General features: G+C 38.9%; 1 protein-coding gene across 4 annotated transcripts in view; it reads right to left on the bottom strand.

Annotated features, from left to right (window-relative positions):
• The window catches only part of ADGRB3 (adhesion G protein-coupled receptor B3), a 733,084-nt gene that overhangs the window by 43,906 nt on the left and 670,095 nt on the right, over window positions 1-19,083 (bottom strand). For 3 of the 4 annotated variants that reach the window (XM_059730825.1, XM_059730832.1, XM_059730829.1), the window contains 5 exons: window positions 18,446-18,515; window positions 11,200-11,266; window positions 4,172-4,257; window positions 703-801; window positions 194-365 (listed from right to left, as the gene is read on the bottom strand). In XM_059730825.1, the coding sequence (XP_059586808.1) occupies window positions 194-365; window positions 703-801; window positions 4,172-4,257; window positions 11,200-11,266; window positions 18,446-18,515 (494 nt within the window). The remainder of the gene's footprint in view (window positions 1-193; window positions 366-702; window positions 802-4,171; window positions 4,258-11,199; window positions 11,267-18,445; window positions 18,516-19,083) is intronic. The other variant, XM_059730831.1, reaches the window with a different exon arrangement.

The following is a 19,083-nucleotide window of genomic DNA, read 5'->3' as shown; positions in this document are numbered from 1 at the left end:
TTACATATATTGTGCTATCTATCTGGAACTATCTGCGTGTAAGAGTTTTAGTCACTTGTCCCTCTTCAAATCTCATTGCAAAAATATTTCCTTTCTCTCCTTTAGACAAATGCATATTTTTGAAGACTGCATTAAATAGTGAGAAATTAATAAAAAGCATAGGCATTAAGAGAATCAAGAAATTACTTCTCACCTCTCTTCGGAGAATGCAGTGGACCATGACAATAACAAAGCCTTGCAAGGAATCAAATACTGCAAAGAGTATCTGAAATAAAATTGATCTTTTGTCTGTCATGGCCAGAACTGCAGACATCCAGGTCAGAGCCAAAAGAGGTAACACAACACAGGAACTCCAAAGGGAAGCCCTATTCAGAGACAGAGAAAAAAACCACAACATTACATATTGCTACATGGGGACATATTAAAAACCCATTACTAAAACAAAACGTATTTAAAGACAGCAGTTAATCAGTTAATTTGGAAACCATAGACAAATATATAAGAGTTGGTACTTTATGTTCTAAAGAGTTTCCTATTTTCATTTAACAAACTCAGAAGCCAATTAAAAAAAAATAAAGGTCTATTTAAATAGGTTCAGTGTTCTAATACAGTATTAGCAAACACAAGTTTCATCATCATAGTATTTTCTCACATGCACTGTATAAGATTTGTAACAAGAAGATGTAAATGATTAGGACTAACATGGCATTACTGGCGGTGGTGGCTGACAAAGCTGTTGTTGAAACTACTCCACACTTGGCACATTTGAGCGTCAAACCGCTATGAGGCTCACTCATCTGACTGCAAACAAACAGAACACCCACAAAAAGAACAAAATATTGAATTTTCACCAAAAAAACGTTGCTACTGAAATTTAGCTTTTAAATATGATGTCATGCAGAAAAAGTAATTAGACTTATTCAGGATGAATGCTCTAGGTTGTTGCAAAACTCTACTTGTATTATACATTATTGTTAACTGTTAATGCTATGGGGCTGAATTTCATGCAGGTTCTTTCTATTTCTTCCATTTAAGTTAAAAAAGGCCCCAATGCCCAGATATCAAAGTTGCTCAATACATTGAGGTAAACATAAGCACGTGCTAGTGTAGACACACACAGTGAAATCCCTCTATTCAGACCATTTACAAATCTGAGGTTTCAATGCTGACTTACTTGAGAATGAATACAGGGCATACGCATTATCTGAGGATTAATAAAGGAAGAAACTTGCAAAATTCGTTCATGTCACTAGTTTAATGGGCTTAAGGTATTGTTAAGTAAGTAAATGAACTTGTACTAGTGACTTGAATGTGTGAGCTAAAATCTGGGGTCCCCAGGGTAGGACTTTGTCATGCTTTAGCGAGGTCTGAATACAGGGTTTGAAATGTATGGAATCTGATGAAAATAAATATCATTTGGGACTAAAAAAAAGGTGACCTGTTATTGCATTTTAATAAAACACAGTACACAAGCATTAAGCTTCAAGCATTTCATACAGACAATTGTGCTTCAAGCCCTGTCAAAGAGCTAAAGTGCAAAACCTGTATTTACATTTTCTTCTTGTTTTCAACATTTGCAATATTTCTTTGCAACATTTTTAAAGTTCTGATTAAAGAAAATATTTTACTGCTAGCCTATTTCTCTCCTGCCACCAGAACTGGATTTTGAAAATATAGGGAAAAAGGTTTTTACCTACACACAGCTGGAAACAGGGATTCTGTGTATAATGAAGAAAACCAACAATGGAAAAATACCCAGTATTTCATCTCACTTTGAGCTTTTTCTCTTAATTATATATATGTAATTCAAGGCAATAAAGGGATTGAGATAAATTGGCAAAATGGAGCCATGTGATCTTTCTGAGCTGAAGGCATAGCCTCTAGTCAGTTCAGCCAGAAAGAACTAAGTTTTTGTCTTAGTTTAGTCACATGACGTTAGAAACTTTGTTAGAAAATGTATCAATGGATTTATAGACAGCGCCGTCCTTTGTATACTACCAATGAGTGTTTGAATTACAAAAGAATGGAATATGTTTTCCTAAACTTAGAAAAAAAGCCACCTCAGGAAACACATTTCCACATAAAGAGATGTTTTGGTAACAGATGCTTATCTGGTGTAAATCACCATAACTGCAAAGACTCCCCTTCTCATTACATATGCCAGTTGATACCAGCTCAGGATCTGGCCTGTTCCTTTTACCTTCAGAGTTCATATACACTTCAGCAAGATGAGAATCAGTGGTTCTGTTAATGTGTCAACCCTATTTAAATGGCTTCAACTGCTGAAATCTTCAGTGAGCTTCAGGGGTGGGTGAGTGACCTTTGCTGGGATGAATGCAATTGTCTTTCTGAGTGCAGATAGCAGGAAATATTTGAGTAGTGAGTAAGGCCAAATGATACACACATTTTAGTGCTCCAAACAATGGCTTAAGAAACTGGGTTTGCCAAATTGTAGCAAACTATGCTGCTGTCAAGCCACCATCTCAGCCTATCATAGAAGTCAGACTGCTTCTTTCTTTGTTAGGACATTTTGTCTTGTCTTTTGTCAGGATTGTTTCTGACAGCATATTTTCTAGTGCTTTTTCCAATCTAGCTTTCAATAGACTGTTTTTTCTGTTGAGCTGCAAACTTTCAGAAAGTAAGCTGTTTGGTTCATCAGAAATGTATCCATCAAGCAAATAGATTTATAAGACATGCAGTGGAGTCAATAAAAAAAAATATTTGGTTGTTAAACATGACCTCCCCTACACCTTGATGTATTACACAAACCCCAACCCCCAGATTTGTAAGGCCAAATCCATCTAGCTATCAGAATTAGAGGTGTTAAAGCAGATGTGAATTTGATCTCTTGATGATCAAGTTCTCACCATTACTGAAACATTTTGGCTGGTTTTATAAGATTGAATATTTAATCAGAACACAAAGAATATATTGTAAAAGCTAGAAAGGTAGATAGAACTCTGTGGACAAGGGTAGAATTATGAAAGTAATACTTTCCAACAAGAAAAAAGAAAAGAATGAATGGTCCCTCTTCCCTCACCTACCACCAAAGAGAAAGGAAGGAGTCATAGAAGGTTTTAAAGCTTAAATAAACACCAAATGGCAATGTAATCCCAACAAAGTATCACATATGTATTGTTGTCTAATCAGTTCTCTGACCCAGTAAGAATGATACTATTACAGCAAATTATTCAAGTTCAGTGTTTAGAAAAAGTAGTGATATATTCATATAAGAAAGAGGCAAATTATTGATAGCATTGATAAATTCACCTACAAATTATCCAGAAGACAGACCACTGGAGTATGTGAGGAAATAAAAAAACCCAAACAAACCCTTATAGGATATCATTAGAGGAAACACTGAGATACATTTTTGCATACAATCAGAAAACAAGGCAATATTTGGAAAGGTTTTTGTTTAAGGTGGACCTCTGATCTGAAGCAGAACTTGAAACAAGAGCATCACACACTGAAGTCAAGGGCAATATTATTGTTACCTTTTAAAAGGATCCATACTGCAGTCCTTCCCTATTTTATTCTTGAAAATCCTGAATATGTATGTAGAAGTATGGAATATGTATGTATAAATGAAAGCAAATCATGAATATAGAAATGTAGAGAACTTTCTATTAATCATGTTTTTGTATTTATATTATTTTCATTTACATTCAAATTCTATTGTAACAATGTTAGACACACACACATATTCATATACAACCCACAGAGAGACAATTCTCAAAATTACAACAATGCCATTGCATTGACCTCAGTGGAACTATGCTTATGTAAAAGGTTGACTTTCACATTAATTAAGATGGAAAGAAAAAGATTTTGGTCTCCTTTGTAAGGACTCATTTATAAAACAATTTTCCTGATTCCAAGAAGAAAAAAGTGTGAAATTTCCATGAAATCTCTATTAGATTTGTAGTTAATCCTCATTCTTATTAACTTAATACTGTTGTACTTGTGTTTTATTATTTTCAGTTTGCTCAGTCACACTCCCTCAGGATAATGCAACTGCAACTCTTGAGATGAATGAAATCTGTTAGACACAACCATTACGCTGAGAAAAAAGTTCAAAGCTCAATCAAATGCATTTTTGGTGAATATCTGTAATTGAAAATATGTGATACATTTGTAATATGCTTAAAATATCCCAATTGCTGCTTACCCCGCTCTGTGTTTGAGCTTTTTATCTAGGATCCCATCTCTGGAAACAAGTTTATTAAATACCAAAATGCCAATCACCATGTTGACCTGTCAAACAGAAACAAACAGTTGACCTTTCAGTGACAGCGAGGGAAAATATTCTAACCCATTATTCCAGAAAATGGCCTCTCTTATATTGGCCAAGGTAATGGAATTGGAACATGGTTGGATGCTACACTTCTGAAGAATTTAGTCAGATATTATGTATCACATTAATCGCAGGACACACTAAGGACAAAATTCTACTTTGCCAAGTGGACTACAAAAGTGCAGCTTGAGACAACTCAGAGTTACCCAACCAAAATGTAGGAGTGATTATATTTCCTCCTCTCTATGTGTATAAATGTTGCCATTACAAGAATGGGGATATATCTGCTTATCTCTGGAGGGTGATTCTATTCCAGGGGCGGGCAATTATTTTGGGCAGAGGGCCGCTTACTGAGTTTTGGCAAGCCATCAAGGGCCACATGACAGGCAGCCCAGGGCAGATAAATAGTAATTTTCTACATTTTTAGGGGCCCTGCAGGCCGTATAGAATGGCCTGGTGGGTCACGTCGAGCCCCCAGGCCTCATTTTGCCCACCCCTGTTCTATTCCTATACGCTGTACTTAGGTTATCCACTAAGTAAAACAGAATTCTGTCCTAAAAGTGACAGGGCTACCCATGGCTTCCCATGCATATCCTCATATAGGGGATACAAACATATAAACCAACAACTGTATTAATTAAAGCCTAAATTATGTCTGGTATCCAGCCATAAATATGCATGCCTGCTAGCAAGAAGGTAGTGTGATGTGACTGTAAATATTGCTTAAATTTTAATTTTAAGAGTGCGATACAGGTGAAGTGTAGAATATTTGAAATATTTGAATTCTATGTGCAGCACAGTGGACCAGGATGACTTTAATCCTGTTTTTTCAAGAGATGTCATGCTCATGTTAGTCCATGTAATGTCTTTCTTTTGCTAAAACAGATTGTTTTTCCCCATTTCTCCCCTAATCCCAGAATTGATCACTGCTTTTCTCATTCACCAGAATGCCATTATGTAGGAAGGTTTCAGGGATGGAGCTGGGCAGTTGCATCCCCATTTGATTCCTGGGCCACCCAAAGTTTAAAACCCACTGCCCAGCAGTGGCATCAACATTTCTAGTCAGCCAGTGCTGAGGGAATTAACTGACTTCATGACTCTATAATCTACCTGATTCCTTCTAAACTCTTCATGCCACAGGTGTTAATGACTCTCTCTCCTTTTTAATGGTCTTTGATGGTTCCATTAAACAAGTTTTCATTTCTTCTGCAATTGTGCTGTCTGTTAGCTTTTCCTGGTAATGTAGCTCCTATTTTACAGCCCTGCAGACTACCTAGAATTATTAACTCTAGTATGGAAATGTTAACTCAAGTGAACATTAACTCGGGTGTGGAAATAACTTCCAATATGCATTGTCAAGATGCATATAATTCTGAAAAAGATGTATATCATTCTGAAAAAGATATATTTAATTATAATGACTAAAAGCTCATGAAAGAACATCTTTGGATTATTTTTGTTCATTTTATTGTGATTTTACACATATTATATGCTATAGAAAAAATAATGCACATTCCAATAAAGTTTTTTTTTTGCTTTGATCTTAAACTGAATCATATAACCCTAGCACTAGCCCTAACCTATTATTAAAGCTTCTAATTTCTTTTTAACTGAAAAAGAATGTGTTGTGTTATATGTGATGATGCACCACATCATCTGTACCCCTATTTCAATACACTAGGTCCACTCATGGAACATTTGCTTTCATTTTTCTTTTTTATGAGCCAGATGCTTAGATGGTATAAAATTGTGTCACTCTACTGAAGTGTATGGAGCTATGATCATTTATGCCGACTGAGGTGGTTAGCTGTGTTAGTCTGAAGTCAGGCAGAAGGTAGGGCAGAATGGCAATTTAGAGACTAATGAGCACTTTACAGATGCATGACCTTCTGTAGACAACAACCTGCTTCTTCAGATATTTAGTGTCTGATGAAATAATTTGTTGTTGAAAGAAGCACAATGCCTCTCTGAATCAATTAGACTCTTGGGCCAAATTGGAGTGCGCATGTTTCCTGCGGACATGTTTCCATGGGAAATATGGGCCACTGCTATTTGTCCCTGGACACACCTCTGCACATGTGCTCTGGTGCATGGCAAAGTAACCCCAGTGGGGTAGCAGAAGTTGGGGCCGCTACCTGTGCTGGCCCCAGCAGCCTTACCTGGGATCCTGGGGGTTACCCAGGGCAGCAGTGGTGCTGAGCTGGTGGGTAGGAGCCAAAATGTGTTATTGGATTCTGGCTAGCCAAGCCCTGGGTTCTGACAACGCAAGCTGCTGCTGTGTGCGCTGTGCTGCTTTTTTCAGTGGTGTTTTTTTTTTAACACCAGGATCTCCCAGTGTCAAAAAACCTGCCACATTGCAAATTAGCAGTGTGGCAAATGGGTGCATATATGCAGTTTGCAAGACCTCAGCTGAGTTTCTGGTGCTGCAAATGGCATGTGCACAGTTGCTGAGACATACCCTTGGGTGTTGCCCTGTGGATCTGAACCAAAAATCATGCAGTTCTGAAGGGTGAATATCCCCCTTAATTCATATTATATGCCTGATTACTTCCTTTTTTTGTGTAACTGTACTGCTTATGGCTTCCAGTCATGAAGCCTGGTCCATTGTTTGTGGCACTGTATTAAAATATACCATATTTTTAATGTAGCCTTTAAATGAATCTGGCAAATATCTTTGGTTAGGACTTTTGAGGACCTTGCCTATAAATGGTTTATATACCTTACCAATATTCCAACACTTTCTGCCTTTTTTATTTGTATTTTATTAATACTTTTACTTCTTTTTAAACTGAGCTACTTTTTCTTTCTTTTTTTCCTTTATATGCTCAGACCTGAAAACAGATCTGAAAACAGACCTAGATGAAACAGCTACCCCCACAGTTACTAAATAGTGGTAGAACAAATCATGTCTCTGAACTTCAGGCATCTTTGAATAAATATTGCCAATTATAAAGAGAACATACAATTCCATGTGGAAATTATGACTACCTTTTTAAAATCTCCTTCAATTCCCCATTGTGGATTATGAGTTGTACAAAAGGATCCTGGTTTGACTTCTAGAAATTGAGATGATATGCAAACAACAGCATCAGGATAATCTTCACAGCTACAGGCCTATATCTTTCATAAACTGTAGGCCTGATTCACCTCCCATGAGTGCTAATATAGGTTAAGTATAACTCCATTGAAGTTGATGAACTTATACTTGTGTAAAAATTAAAATGAAAAAAAGAAGAATCAGGCCCGACACTCTAAATTCCCTCCTGGGGAAAGGTCCTAGATTATGAATTGTATAACAACCAGATAAGATGCATAAGCAGGTAATTATTAGCTGATAGTGATAAATAGGGACTTATTTAAAAAGCTGTTTTGTGATTTTTTGCAGAAACCGCAAAAAAGTGATTTCTGTGATCACTGCGAAAAATGATGTTTCCCTCAATTTTATGCAGAATCACCCTCCAGAAAACAAAAGCTTACTGGGATACAAATAAAGTGAAGCAATCACTGAAGCTATAGCACACCTGGTTTGAGAGAGAGTTACTGAGAGGCTGAGCGAGTGATGCACTTAGTGAAGGCGCCAGTCAGGAAAGTGAAAGGGTTTCAGCACCAACTTTTAAGAAGCCAGATGCAATACTGCAGCAATGTTACACTCTGAAGATGAGTGATTGGTCTCTTGGCCAATCAGTGGTAAGGGACGGGGCTTCTGGGACCCCTCAGCCAATCAGTGGAGTGGGGGGAGGGGTCTCACTGCGAAAAGACCATGAAATGAATTCTGTGCACCTTGAGTAGCCTGAGAAAATCCCTTTGCTCAATGCAATTTAGGTAGGTCCCTAGCAATAAGACAGTACAGATCTTTGTGATATAGAAGATGGAATACTATTGTCAATGGCAGCAATTTTATCTGGTCATTTTTCTGAATATTTGAGCTTCAGAGAAGCCTGTTTTCTTCATGAGTCAGATTAACCAGTGTCTTGGTTAGTGTGTATGCATGTGAAAAAAAAGAAGCTTTATTGAACCAGGAGTGCCAGCAAGGATTATTACATATGTCTTCTTTTATGCATGAAATGAGACATACTACAAGAACAGCTCAGGAGGATGAGTTTATTTGTGAGATTGGAATTTAGCATGATAGGTTGAAAACATGAACAATTCCTGGGGACTGTCAGGCAGTCTGGTCTAACTCTATACTTCATCTCCTGGAACTTGTGGATTACATTTGGCCCTGTGCAAGGGTACTGTTATGTTAAACTAAAAGGGAAAACTGTCAATGAGGAAACCTAGAAAAGATTAATTATATTGATACAAGACCTAAAAGAACATTAATGCATTTTGCTTTATTGAGAAGATAGTGTGAGAAATAATGAGGTTTTAAAATTTATTTATTTATATTTATTCTATACAAGCCAAGCATGCACAGAGACACATTTTGGGGTTTGGAATAGTTTTGTAGCCAATAAATGAAGGTTTTTTTTAGCTAGAGTCAATGAGCTGCAAGGGATTAGCAAAACTAGGAGGCCAATTTATATTCAGAATATATGGAAAACCTAGTCATCATTGTATGTGAGAGCCAGGGGAAAGGATGGAGGAGGAGCAAGGTTATATGGGAATGTGTGACATGAGGGCTTTATAAGTCAAGTTTGCTTTGCCCACTCTGAAGGCTAATAAAAGAGGATCGAGAGGAATCACAGTCAGTACTTTCCTAGTGGTAAGGAGAATTACCCTATTAATATCTGCCTCTTCTTGGTAAAATATATATGCTAACTGATATGGTCCCTGGTTAATTTTACATGTATACAGCCAGATCTAAGAAAGGCTCAGATTAATATACAGGATCTGAAGATCAACTTTCTAAATGTTTCAAAAGTTTATGCATTAGTCTCAGTGTATGGACCTAGGTAAGTGTGCATGCAAATCCCCAGTTTACTTTCATGATTTAGATCAGGGCTGTCAAACTCATCCAGCTCTGTAGGCTGGATGAAGGTCTCTGAGCTGGTCTGTGGGCCAGATCAGGACCACATACCAAAGCCAGTGTGCAGGGCTAGTCCAGTGGGGCGTCACAAACAGCATATACCTCATGCCCACCTGCTGTATCAAGTGCAGCATGTGCAGCTGGACCAGGTCCAAGCACTGTGTGTAGCACACATTGGATCTGGCTTTGAGGGTGCTGCACATGGCACAGAAGGTCCAGGGTGCACGTAGTGTGCATTATCCCACCAGACCAGCCCTGTGTGCTGGCTTCAGGGCCAGTCTGGATTGTACCCCAGGCCATCAGTTCATGCCAGAGCCAGTGTATATGGCTGATCTGGCAGGGCACTGCATGCAGCCCGTGGCTTGTGGTGGCCCCATGCCCCATTCCCTACATACAGCACGAGCCCCAGAGCATAACCAGTGCATGCTGCACGTGGTGCATGGGACTAGGCTGGGTCTGGGCATTGCATACAGTACAGGGGGTTGGCACAGGGTGTGAGCTGAATGGACCAGCTCACACCCTATGCCTACTGGACCAGCCCTGTGCCTGAATGGACCAGCTCACAACTCACCCTGCTGGACCAGCCCTGGGTACTAGTTCTGGTGTGGCCCAATCCATGCCAACTCCAGAGCCAGTGCTCAGGGCTGGTTCGGTGCAGGTGCTGCACACAGCCTGTGCCCTTGACCAACTTCTATGCTGAATGCATGGTCAATCTGGGACCCACAGGCCAGACCATAGGGCTCCATGGGCTGGATCCAGCCTGTGGACAGTCTCTGGCATCTCTGATTTAGATGTTTTGTTAGAAAACCTTGTTATACAATATGTACACTAAAACCTTCTGTTCTGAGACCTTTGTAGGAGTCCAGAGATGATCAATTTACAACATTCTTCCAACAGTGCAAGATTTAGAATTTAGGAAAATTTCAAAGAAATGTTAATGTTTGCTTTATTAGTAACATACTTAGGAAAAAATAATTTCTCAGATGACCAGATACATTTTCAGACCTGTAAAAAGTGATAGGTAACATTTTTTAACTATTGTAAATTTTATTCTTTGAGGATAGTACTCCCAGAAGACCTGACCTCTAATTCTGTTCTTCCTGCCACCCCTGGAAAATAGTGTTACAGTGTCCAGCACAAGGCCATTAAGACTGTAACCAAACTTCTTTACATGGTGGCAATAGTTAAAAGGATGTGACTGACAGTGCTGAGAATTCTGTAATGCTAGTAATACATTTCTTGTGTCAGCAATCAGCATAACGCCTTTGCAGTTTATTTCTGACTGTATCAGGAACAAAATGCAGAAGGCATGTTTTTGTGGAATAATACTTGTTCAGATATACTCATAACCATTTTCTAGCATGCTGGCTTATGTCCTACTTTAAATATAATGAAATGTAGTTTTTTAATTCTTAAGTATATTTCCCCTGTCTTGTAACTAGGTCCTCTAGAGTAACAGTATGTTATTATGATGGATGACAACATTGGGTAAAATCTCAGTCTGAAAGTAATCGATAAGAGTTTTCCCAACAGGATTTCATAGTTTGTCCTTATTTTAGTAATGAACTTATGCCAATTCTCCTACCAAGAATTATTTTGAAATGTGTAGAGCACACACACTGCATAAACTTGTATGAATATATATGTACTAATACAAATGTATACACAGAGACATTTGTGCAGTGTATGCAAAAACATCTCTCATTATGCTTAATGTTCATATGAAACACGGAGAGATACACTATTGATGTAAAGCACATAATAAAATTGAATGAGAAAAAAACTGCATTCAAAACATCAAAGGAATCTTTAACTACTGTTCTGAGGATGCTTACAAAGAAATTTCATCCGCTGCACAGCTAACCACTCTCTACTTCAGATAGTGTATTCAACCATTTCTAATGAAAATACTGAAAATGACTGTTATGTTTACCAAGACAACAGCAGCCGCAGGTCCAACAAAAGCATAGAGTAACCCTCCTTCGAGAGACAGCCAGCAGCTGGAAAGAACATCAGAAAAGAACTAATACAAATTAATAATAAGTATTATACCATGAAAGTAATATGAAGAGAACATACACACTGGATATATGGTACCAGTTCTCCTGGCATAATGCATATATATTCATGGAGAGATTTATAAGCATAGAAAAAGAAATGAAATTACTTTGGTGATGCAATGATGCTCTGGGCAGTTGATAAGTAGCTTTTATTATTCAAACCTACAGTAATGCTTCCACAACTTTTTAAACACATTGTAATTATACTTAAATGCCTTGTGCTTATTCTGAGCCTGGAGTGAAATATATTTGGAAACTTTTGTGAATTTTCCTGTAGGTTTTTGAGTTAACGAAGCATGATAAAAGAGATGTTTCCATATCTCTTTGTCTGTTAAGACATTCTTTGGCAACTTATTTAGTTCATTTTTTAAATGTCAGAGTGGTCCAGAGTGCTTTCACTAAGGTCAAATAGCTGTGAAATTGTTGATGGAACCTGATTTAGAAAAACAAGTTCCCTATAAATTTTCATTGATGTCATTTGGTAATTAATGATGGGATAATGTCTTACATATTATATACACTTAGAAAACAAGAATGTCTATACCTTCTACGCTTGGCTTCTCTGGAAGGTTGCACAACTATTACAGCATTTAAAAATATATGAATATTATACATTTCTGGTGTGTTATTAAAGACCTAATGTTGCAAGCCTATTGCATCTCCTGAAAAGAAAGGGATTTAAAAAATACAGACATCTTGCAGAACTGAGTCGTAAATATTTAATATATCACCATGCTAAGCTTTAGAAATATCTACAAAGTATCTGGAGTTTCACTTACTAAAGTAAGTGCAGCTGCATTTTTTTTTAAATCAGTGATTATACATTAAAATGCATGTTTATTTGAATGTGTGAGCACACATACATATAAGAGCATGCAAGGAAATGCACTCAGATAATTTATTTGAATATCACTGTTAAACAACCTTGCATCAGAATATATCATCAGTACAGATCTCTCTATTCCCTATCCCTCCTTGTCTGCATTTCTTTTAAAAAACAAAAAGTTAAATACAGACCCGTCTTAGTATTACTATTCTGCTATGGCTGAAATTATGAATGCAAAAAATGGAAAAAAAGAGTTTTGAGATTCAGTCATTTCCCAAAGTAAATAAAACATATCTGGGCCTTGCCATGGACCCAACCGTATTAGTGTGTGAAATGCTAAAACAGTGACAATATGGATATATTTAATCAGTATTAAACAGTAAGCAATTGCAAATAGCTGCTGTGTAGAAAAAAGACAAAAATCCTAGTATTTCAAATGCGATTGTATGGGTTCTCCCTAGCAGAGTTTCTTATTAAAAAAAATTTCATTTAAAAATGTTTGGAAAAAAATCTGATTTTTTTTTCTGTTTCTCTATTAATTAAAATGTTGACATGACTTAACAGTTGAAAAGCTGGCACAAAGTTTTCACTAGAAGTGTTGAAAATATTTCTGCAATGTTTTCACCAGCTCTACTTCTTAACTGTGAGCATTGCACATAGAAATCCCAGTAAAACTCTCTTACAAATAAATTATTTTCCTTCCTTGCTCATAAAGTCAGTCCTTACATAACAGGATGTTACTTGAATTTTTTTGTCAGGAATTTTAACCCAGATGTGATTATACTGCTAAGATATCTAAGTGGCATTTACATGGTTTGTAGGTACTAAGTTACTAAATACATTCCTTGTTCAGCCAGCCCAAGACCTCTATAATGTCTAGATTCTGTATATATTCCTACTTTAGCTTGGGAAGATCCTGAAGTGACTAGACTTAGACAAATATGCATGTTGAGAAATAATCCAGAAAGGTACATCTGGGAAATTCATAGGGGCTCTTAATTCTCAGATGTAGAAAAAAACCCACTGAATAATTGTTTGAAACTGAGATGATGCATGCAGCAAAGAGACCAACCCATCTTTTGTATCCTGCCCACCGTACAAGTATCCAAGGGCCACATCCCATCCCAGCTGTATGTGTGGGAGCTGCATGCTGCTTCCTGGTTAGAATGCTTGCCTAGGAAGGAAGAGACCTTGGTTCTAGGCTCCATTCAGGCCAAGAATAATTGAACCCACATCTTTCATTTCTTAGAAAATGCCCTAATCACCCAGACTGTGGACTATGCAGCACCAAGAGTACCCTCTTTTCAGCCTGTTAAAGCTGGGTGACAAGGAGAAAGGAATGCAAGAGTCATGGGTTCAGAAGGAGAGCATGAAAGGAAGTCTGACTTCATAGCCCATCTCTGTGTCAAACATTCGCTGTCCCTAATTTTTCTTCTAAGGAACGTTGGTCCTATGTGGAATTTATGTTGATTCCCACGGATCACAACAATGCAGCAAAATACAACTGCAAACATATTAGATCACTTGTGAGCATGTGTGTCAAGTCTAGTCACCTATGAATCTTTTCAGGCTAAAAGAAAGGTATATCAGAACTAATACAACTCTGGCTGTTGCACGGTGTGCAATAGGATCATGTTTAGTGACTCTGAGACCTTAAAGCCATAAAAGTTCAGGGAGCTCTAAAAAAGGTAGTTTGAAAAGTCTCTTAAGTTTTCCACCACACCATACTGCCAATAGGGTTTTGTCAACAGAAAAAGTAAAGAGAAAAAAATCTGGCCACATGTAGTCTGAAAAGTTTTATAACTTTAAAAAAAGTTGCTAAATTTTAAATTTGTAGTTATAATTGTGTCTCTAAAGAAAGATTATACTAGGAGATATATATTACAGTGGGTTCAACATCAGTTCAATGGCAGTCATTTCTAACATTTCCTGCAGAGGAAATGGCCTTGTCCTTCCGTATAATTGTTGCCATCTTTTTGACCATTTTATCTGTATCCCATTTTTTTCTCTGGTGCTATTTTTTGCTTTCTTTCTTTTTTTCTGCTTCATAATTATTTTTATTTTTCTTCTCTACTTCTGTAGTGCCCTTGCTTTGTTTATCCCACAGTGGGAGTAGAGAGTACCTATGGTCAGTGCATGAGGCCAGCTCATATGTTCGTAAACTTTGGCTGGTTGCTACCTTGGCCTAAAGAAATAATCCTCTGAGAGAGGGCGGTCTAACAGCTAAGCATCCAAGGACTACATGCCACAAGGGCTATATTAGTGGGAGCTGCATGCTGCACAGGTGGCACCAGTGGGGGCTGCATACCATACAGGCCAGACTAGTGTGAGCCACAGGCCCCATGGAGTGCACACTATGCAGGCATCTCCCATACTGCACAGAGCTTCAGAAGTGCCCCAGCCCTCACCCTCAGCTCCCTGGCTATGAGCTCCCCTGGCACCACAGGCTGCACTATACTGAGTTGCTCCCTGGAGCAGTGTTAGGAAGCAGAAGGGGGAACCTGAAGACCTGACCTGCAGTAGTAGTAGCCAGAGAAATGGGGAGAGGAGTGGCTGGGTGGGAGATCAGGGCCCATAAATTAACCATTCACAGGCAGAATGTGGCTCACAGGCTGTCAGCTGGACATGCCTCTTTTGACCTATTCATGTTTTGAATAGTATGCCTCATCCTCAACACTGCTATAATGGAAACCCTTGCATCATCTTCAGTATGGTTATTTGTACCTAAAATTAAACTTTATGTCTAAATTTATCTGTAATGCCCAGTAATGCAAAATGTTATCAAGTAATGCAAATGGGCTGTAGGGCTCAGCTGCCCATCATTTGGAAATCCCTTCTGTGCATCTGAAACATCAGCAATAGTGTTAGTGGAATAATGGTGTTTTCATAAATAATACATAAGTAAATGTAATGCAAGTTACTTGTAATTAGGGCTATCTGAAAAGTTCAGGTAGAAACCTGAGCTCCTTTGGAACAAAATTAGGTGAAGCTGGCCATGTCTACATGCATGTCTGACTGTGCTGTTGTTACTGTGCGGTCATTTACTACTTGCTACAGCTGTAGCAGCTGCGCCGTAACTGCCGGTGCTGTGCAGTCCTGGCACTGCATGGGTCATGCTACTGTGTAGTAGCAGCAGCATCACAGTTCATGCCCACTGACACTACGTCACTGTAGCTCATTGCTATGGCAATACAGAGTCTTGTGTAGACACAACTGCTGTTTATCAAGCACATTAATTTGGGTGTACTACTGGTGTACTGCTCAATGAAACTGGTTTGGTGTGGCTTTTGAATGGCAATTTCATCCTTCCTAATCAGAGGTGCCTCTTGGCCACCCCTGCTTGGTATTTTCTTACCAGTAGGTCATAGGGGGTGAGAGGGCAGAATCAATTTTTCTGTTTCATTACTCTTTGTCTTGGAAAGTAAATGATAGAAACTAGGAAGACTGGTAATACGTTCTGTTTCTGCTGCCTTCACCTTTGCCACTGAATACAAGGCAAACAATGCCCATAGATTCCTTAGCAGAGAGTAGTTAGAGAATGCACAAGGGTGCCATACCTCCTGTGATCTAGGAAAGATGACAGAGCAATCCTGATGGATTTCTGTAGCCAAACAGGTATTAGTTATCTTTGCTGGGTTCTGAATGGTACAATTCCTCAATTCCCACTGTGTTGAATAAGGATGATATCGATTCAATGAGTATTTTTACACATGCTCTAGGGATGAGAGGGTTGTTTAATTAGAGTGGCTACAAAAACCTCTCTAATTAAAGCGCCTACAGCATCTAGTGCATTAACATTTCCACCCTTCAAAATGGTACCGGGGTGTTTTAACTAAAGCTCATCAGATGAGCTTTAGTTAAAGTGCCCCCACTGCCATTTTGAAGCACAAGGACACTGATACATGAGATGCAGAGGCTGCTGGAATGTGCTAATTACTATGGTCCAGCAGACTATTAATTGAATCTGCTCCAATGCACTGTAATTACAATGCCTCAGAGCAGCCTCCCCACATGTCTACAGGCACCCCAACTCTCTTTGCTAGACGAGGAGAGGTTGGGTGCATCTGCACGTGCGCTTTACTGGAGGGTTGACTCATTAGCTCTGCAGTAAAATAACACCGTCGACACGTGAAGTGCTATTTGGCTGTAGTAAACTAATTCATTCCATCGTAGGATAGCACTGCCTGACACAAGTACTATCCTATGGTGGAGTACTCACATGCACTCCAACAACTGTGAAGATGGTGTCTGGGGCTGGCTGGGGCATGAAGGTGCTACAGTACAGGGACTGCCTGCTGGCTAGCCCCATGTTGTAGTACCCTCGTGCCCCAGCCAGCCCCTCCGCAGCATGCTGAGCTGAGTCAGAGCAGCTCTGGGTTGCCAGGCTGACACCCCAGACCATCTGCTAGTCAGTGTTGTGCTGCCCCAGCTCAATGTGCTGCAGTCCCAGATGCACATGTAAACGCTGCACCTGGGAGCAATAAACGCCAGTGCAAACTGTTGGAGTTTATTCAAGTTAATTAATAGCACATTTAGATGTGCCCACAGTGGCCTTACTTGGGCCCCCCAAAATCAATAATGTAGAGGAATGTTCCCCATGTCAGGTCAGATGTAGAATTGGTGAAGTACTGGGAAAATGTATTCATAAACCCATTTGAAAAGTCCTTTTGTATTTTTGTTCTGCAAGTATTTGAACAGCTGATTTTTGTTCTGACTGATGCTCTGGATAAGACCTACCATGCATACAAATTCTCACATTCCCTTACATTCAGGGCTTACTCCTTATTACTGATGTACCATTCAATATTAATACTTCAGCTCTCTGTTTTAAAAATTTCATCCATACCAGCAGGAAGCAGGAATGAACACATGTGACTGAAGTAGCCTGTAACGCATGAATAATTTTAGCAGAATAAGTCAAGTGATACTAAAAATGGGCTTGATTCTGCAAGTAAGAGAGTCATAGATCCATAAAAGAAAATGCGGAGTGTTGTAATGCCTAGCTTTTAAGTACCTTGCAGACCAACGGAATCTATCCAGAGTGCCTAGGTACGCATATGATAAGGAGACTTAGGAACCTATCCATGGTATTCACAGAAGCCAGGAAACTGAGCAGGAGTCATGTAACCTAGCAAGTAGGAAATGATAAGGAGCAGGATGGGGGTCTATGCACTGCCCTTAAAACACTGGCATTTGAGGCACTTCAGCCCTTTCCATGAAGCAACAGATATATGGAGATACATCCCCACATTATTAAACCCAATAGCCCAACAACCCACCTAGGAGAGAGACAGAGCTGTATTCAAATCTCGAGTTTTCTAATTTGGATCAAGAACTTGAGCTCAGGTCTTCCTCATGGAGCAGAACACCCCAGCCACTTTCACTACTGGACTATGTGTGTAGGGAGATATTTCAATCTCTCTAATTGAAATTGCTCTTTATGTATATAATTAAACATTTACTGCAGAACAGATCTGACTCTGGTTCATCTACATCCCAAGTGAGTGCCATGGCACTCCAGGATATGGAATTACCCTCTCTGTTTTCTCTTACTTTCTGGCCAATGAATGGCAGGTGGGAGATGGAGATTAATTTATTGATCAAAATCAGGCAGAGGGGGATTTGCAAATGGTCTCTCATTTCACAGATAAGAGCCCTAATCTCAAGGCTGTTGGCTAAAGAAGCATGCATGCCAGCCTGCCATGAAGAGTCTTTTGGATATCTTTTATGAGAAGCCTGATCTAGAGGACGTGCTTTCAAAGTGCCAATTGGGTTGGCAAGCATGGGTGTGATAGGTAAGGGAATTTATAGCTTGAAAATTCCACTGGGCTTAGGTGTGAATTAGGAACCTGAGCATCCCAGCAGCATCCAGTCTTACGTGACTGTCTGCACACTCAGTGGCAGAAACTTAGGTACCTTCAGGGTTAGATGGAAACTCAGAAGAAGTTTAGAGGATCTAACTGACCTCGTTGTTGGACTTAGGTGCCTATAATAGCAGTTAGGTGTCTAAGTTCCTTTGTGGATCTAGCCTCAGGGTCCCCTGAGAGATGCTGGGTGACATAGAGGATTATTAGGATTGTACACAGTATATACTTTGGAGTATACTTTGTAGAACTAGCCCAATACTGGGTTCTTATTTTCTGATCTATTCAATGCAATACTCATTGACTTTGTAGGGGTGTTTTGCATATGAATGGATGTACAATAGGCCCTTGGACTGTGCTGTATGACTCCTGATGGGCATGGTAGCCTTGTTAATTAAAAACATATTTTGTCATTGAAGACTGACTTACTAGTGAGGCGTTCCATATCCTTTTGTCTTGGTAAAGCCTATCGAAATAGCCACCACTAATGCTGGTAAACCTGGAAAACAAACAGTAATTTCCATTAAGGCTTGGCTAAATAACCACTGTTCCCTCTCGGTAGGAAATGACAGACCCAACTACTTAATCTAAAATCACATTTTTGGTGGAATTAATACTTTCATATCTTTTTGCTGGATTTGTTTTCTGAAGCACTGAAAGGAGAGTGATCTCTTCAGTCTCAAATGCATCACTTGGATGTTGCTAAGTTACCAGTTTATTTGACATAGCTTAAAGCAAACTAATAACAGACATTCTGTGGCTATTCAGTGAGGGTTGTTTTTTTTTATTACGTTGCTTTGCAGATAGTCTAAAAAAATGAAGTTAAAAATACATGTTACAGCATGAAAAGTAATGCAAAATTCATTGCTTGTAACTTGAGCCAAATCAATAATACAACATTAATATTATATATTGCAATAAAATGACAAGTCTTCTGTACTAGCTTTCTGTGTAGTAACTGTGCTATCAATGACCAGTCAGGATTACTTCAATAAATATCAACGTTCCAAATTTTTCCTTTTTATTAAACAGTCAATACTAATGATTTAAGCTAAATGCTTTTTATG

Source organism: Alligator mississippiensis, chromosome 1 (genome assembly GCF_030867095.1).
Source record: "Alligator mississippiensis isolate rAllMis1 chromosome 1, rAllMis1, whole genome shotgun sequence".
In the NCBI taxonomy this organism is placed as follows: Eukaryota; Metazoa; Chordata; order Crocodylia; family Alligatoridae; genus Alligator; species Alligator mississippiensis.
The sequence above is the reverse complement of the archived record's forward strand: the minus strand, read 5'-3'. Positions and strand labels throughout refer to the sequence as shown.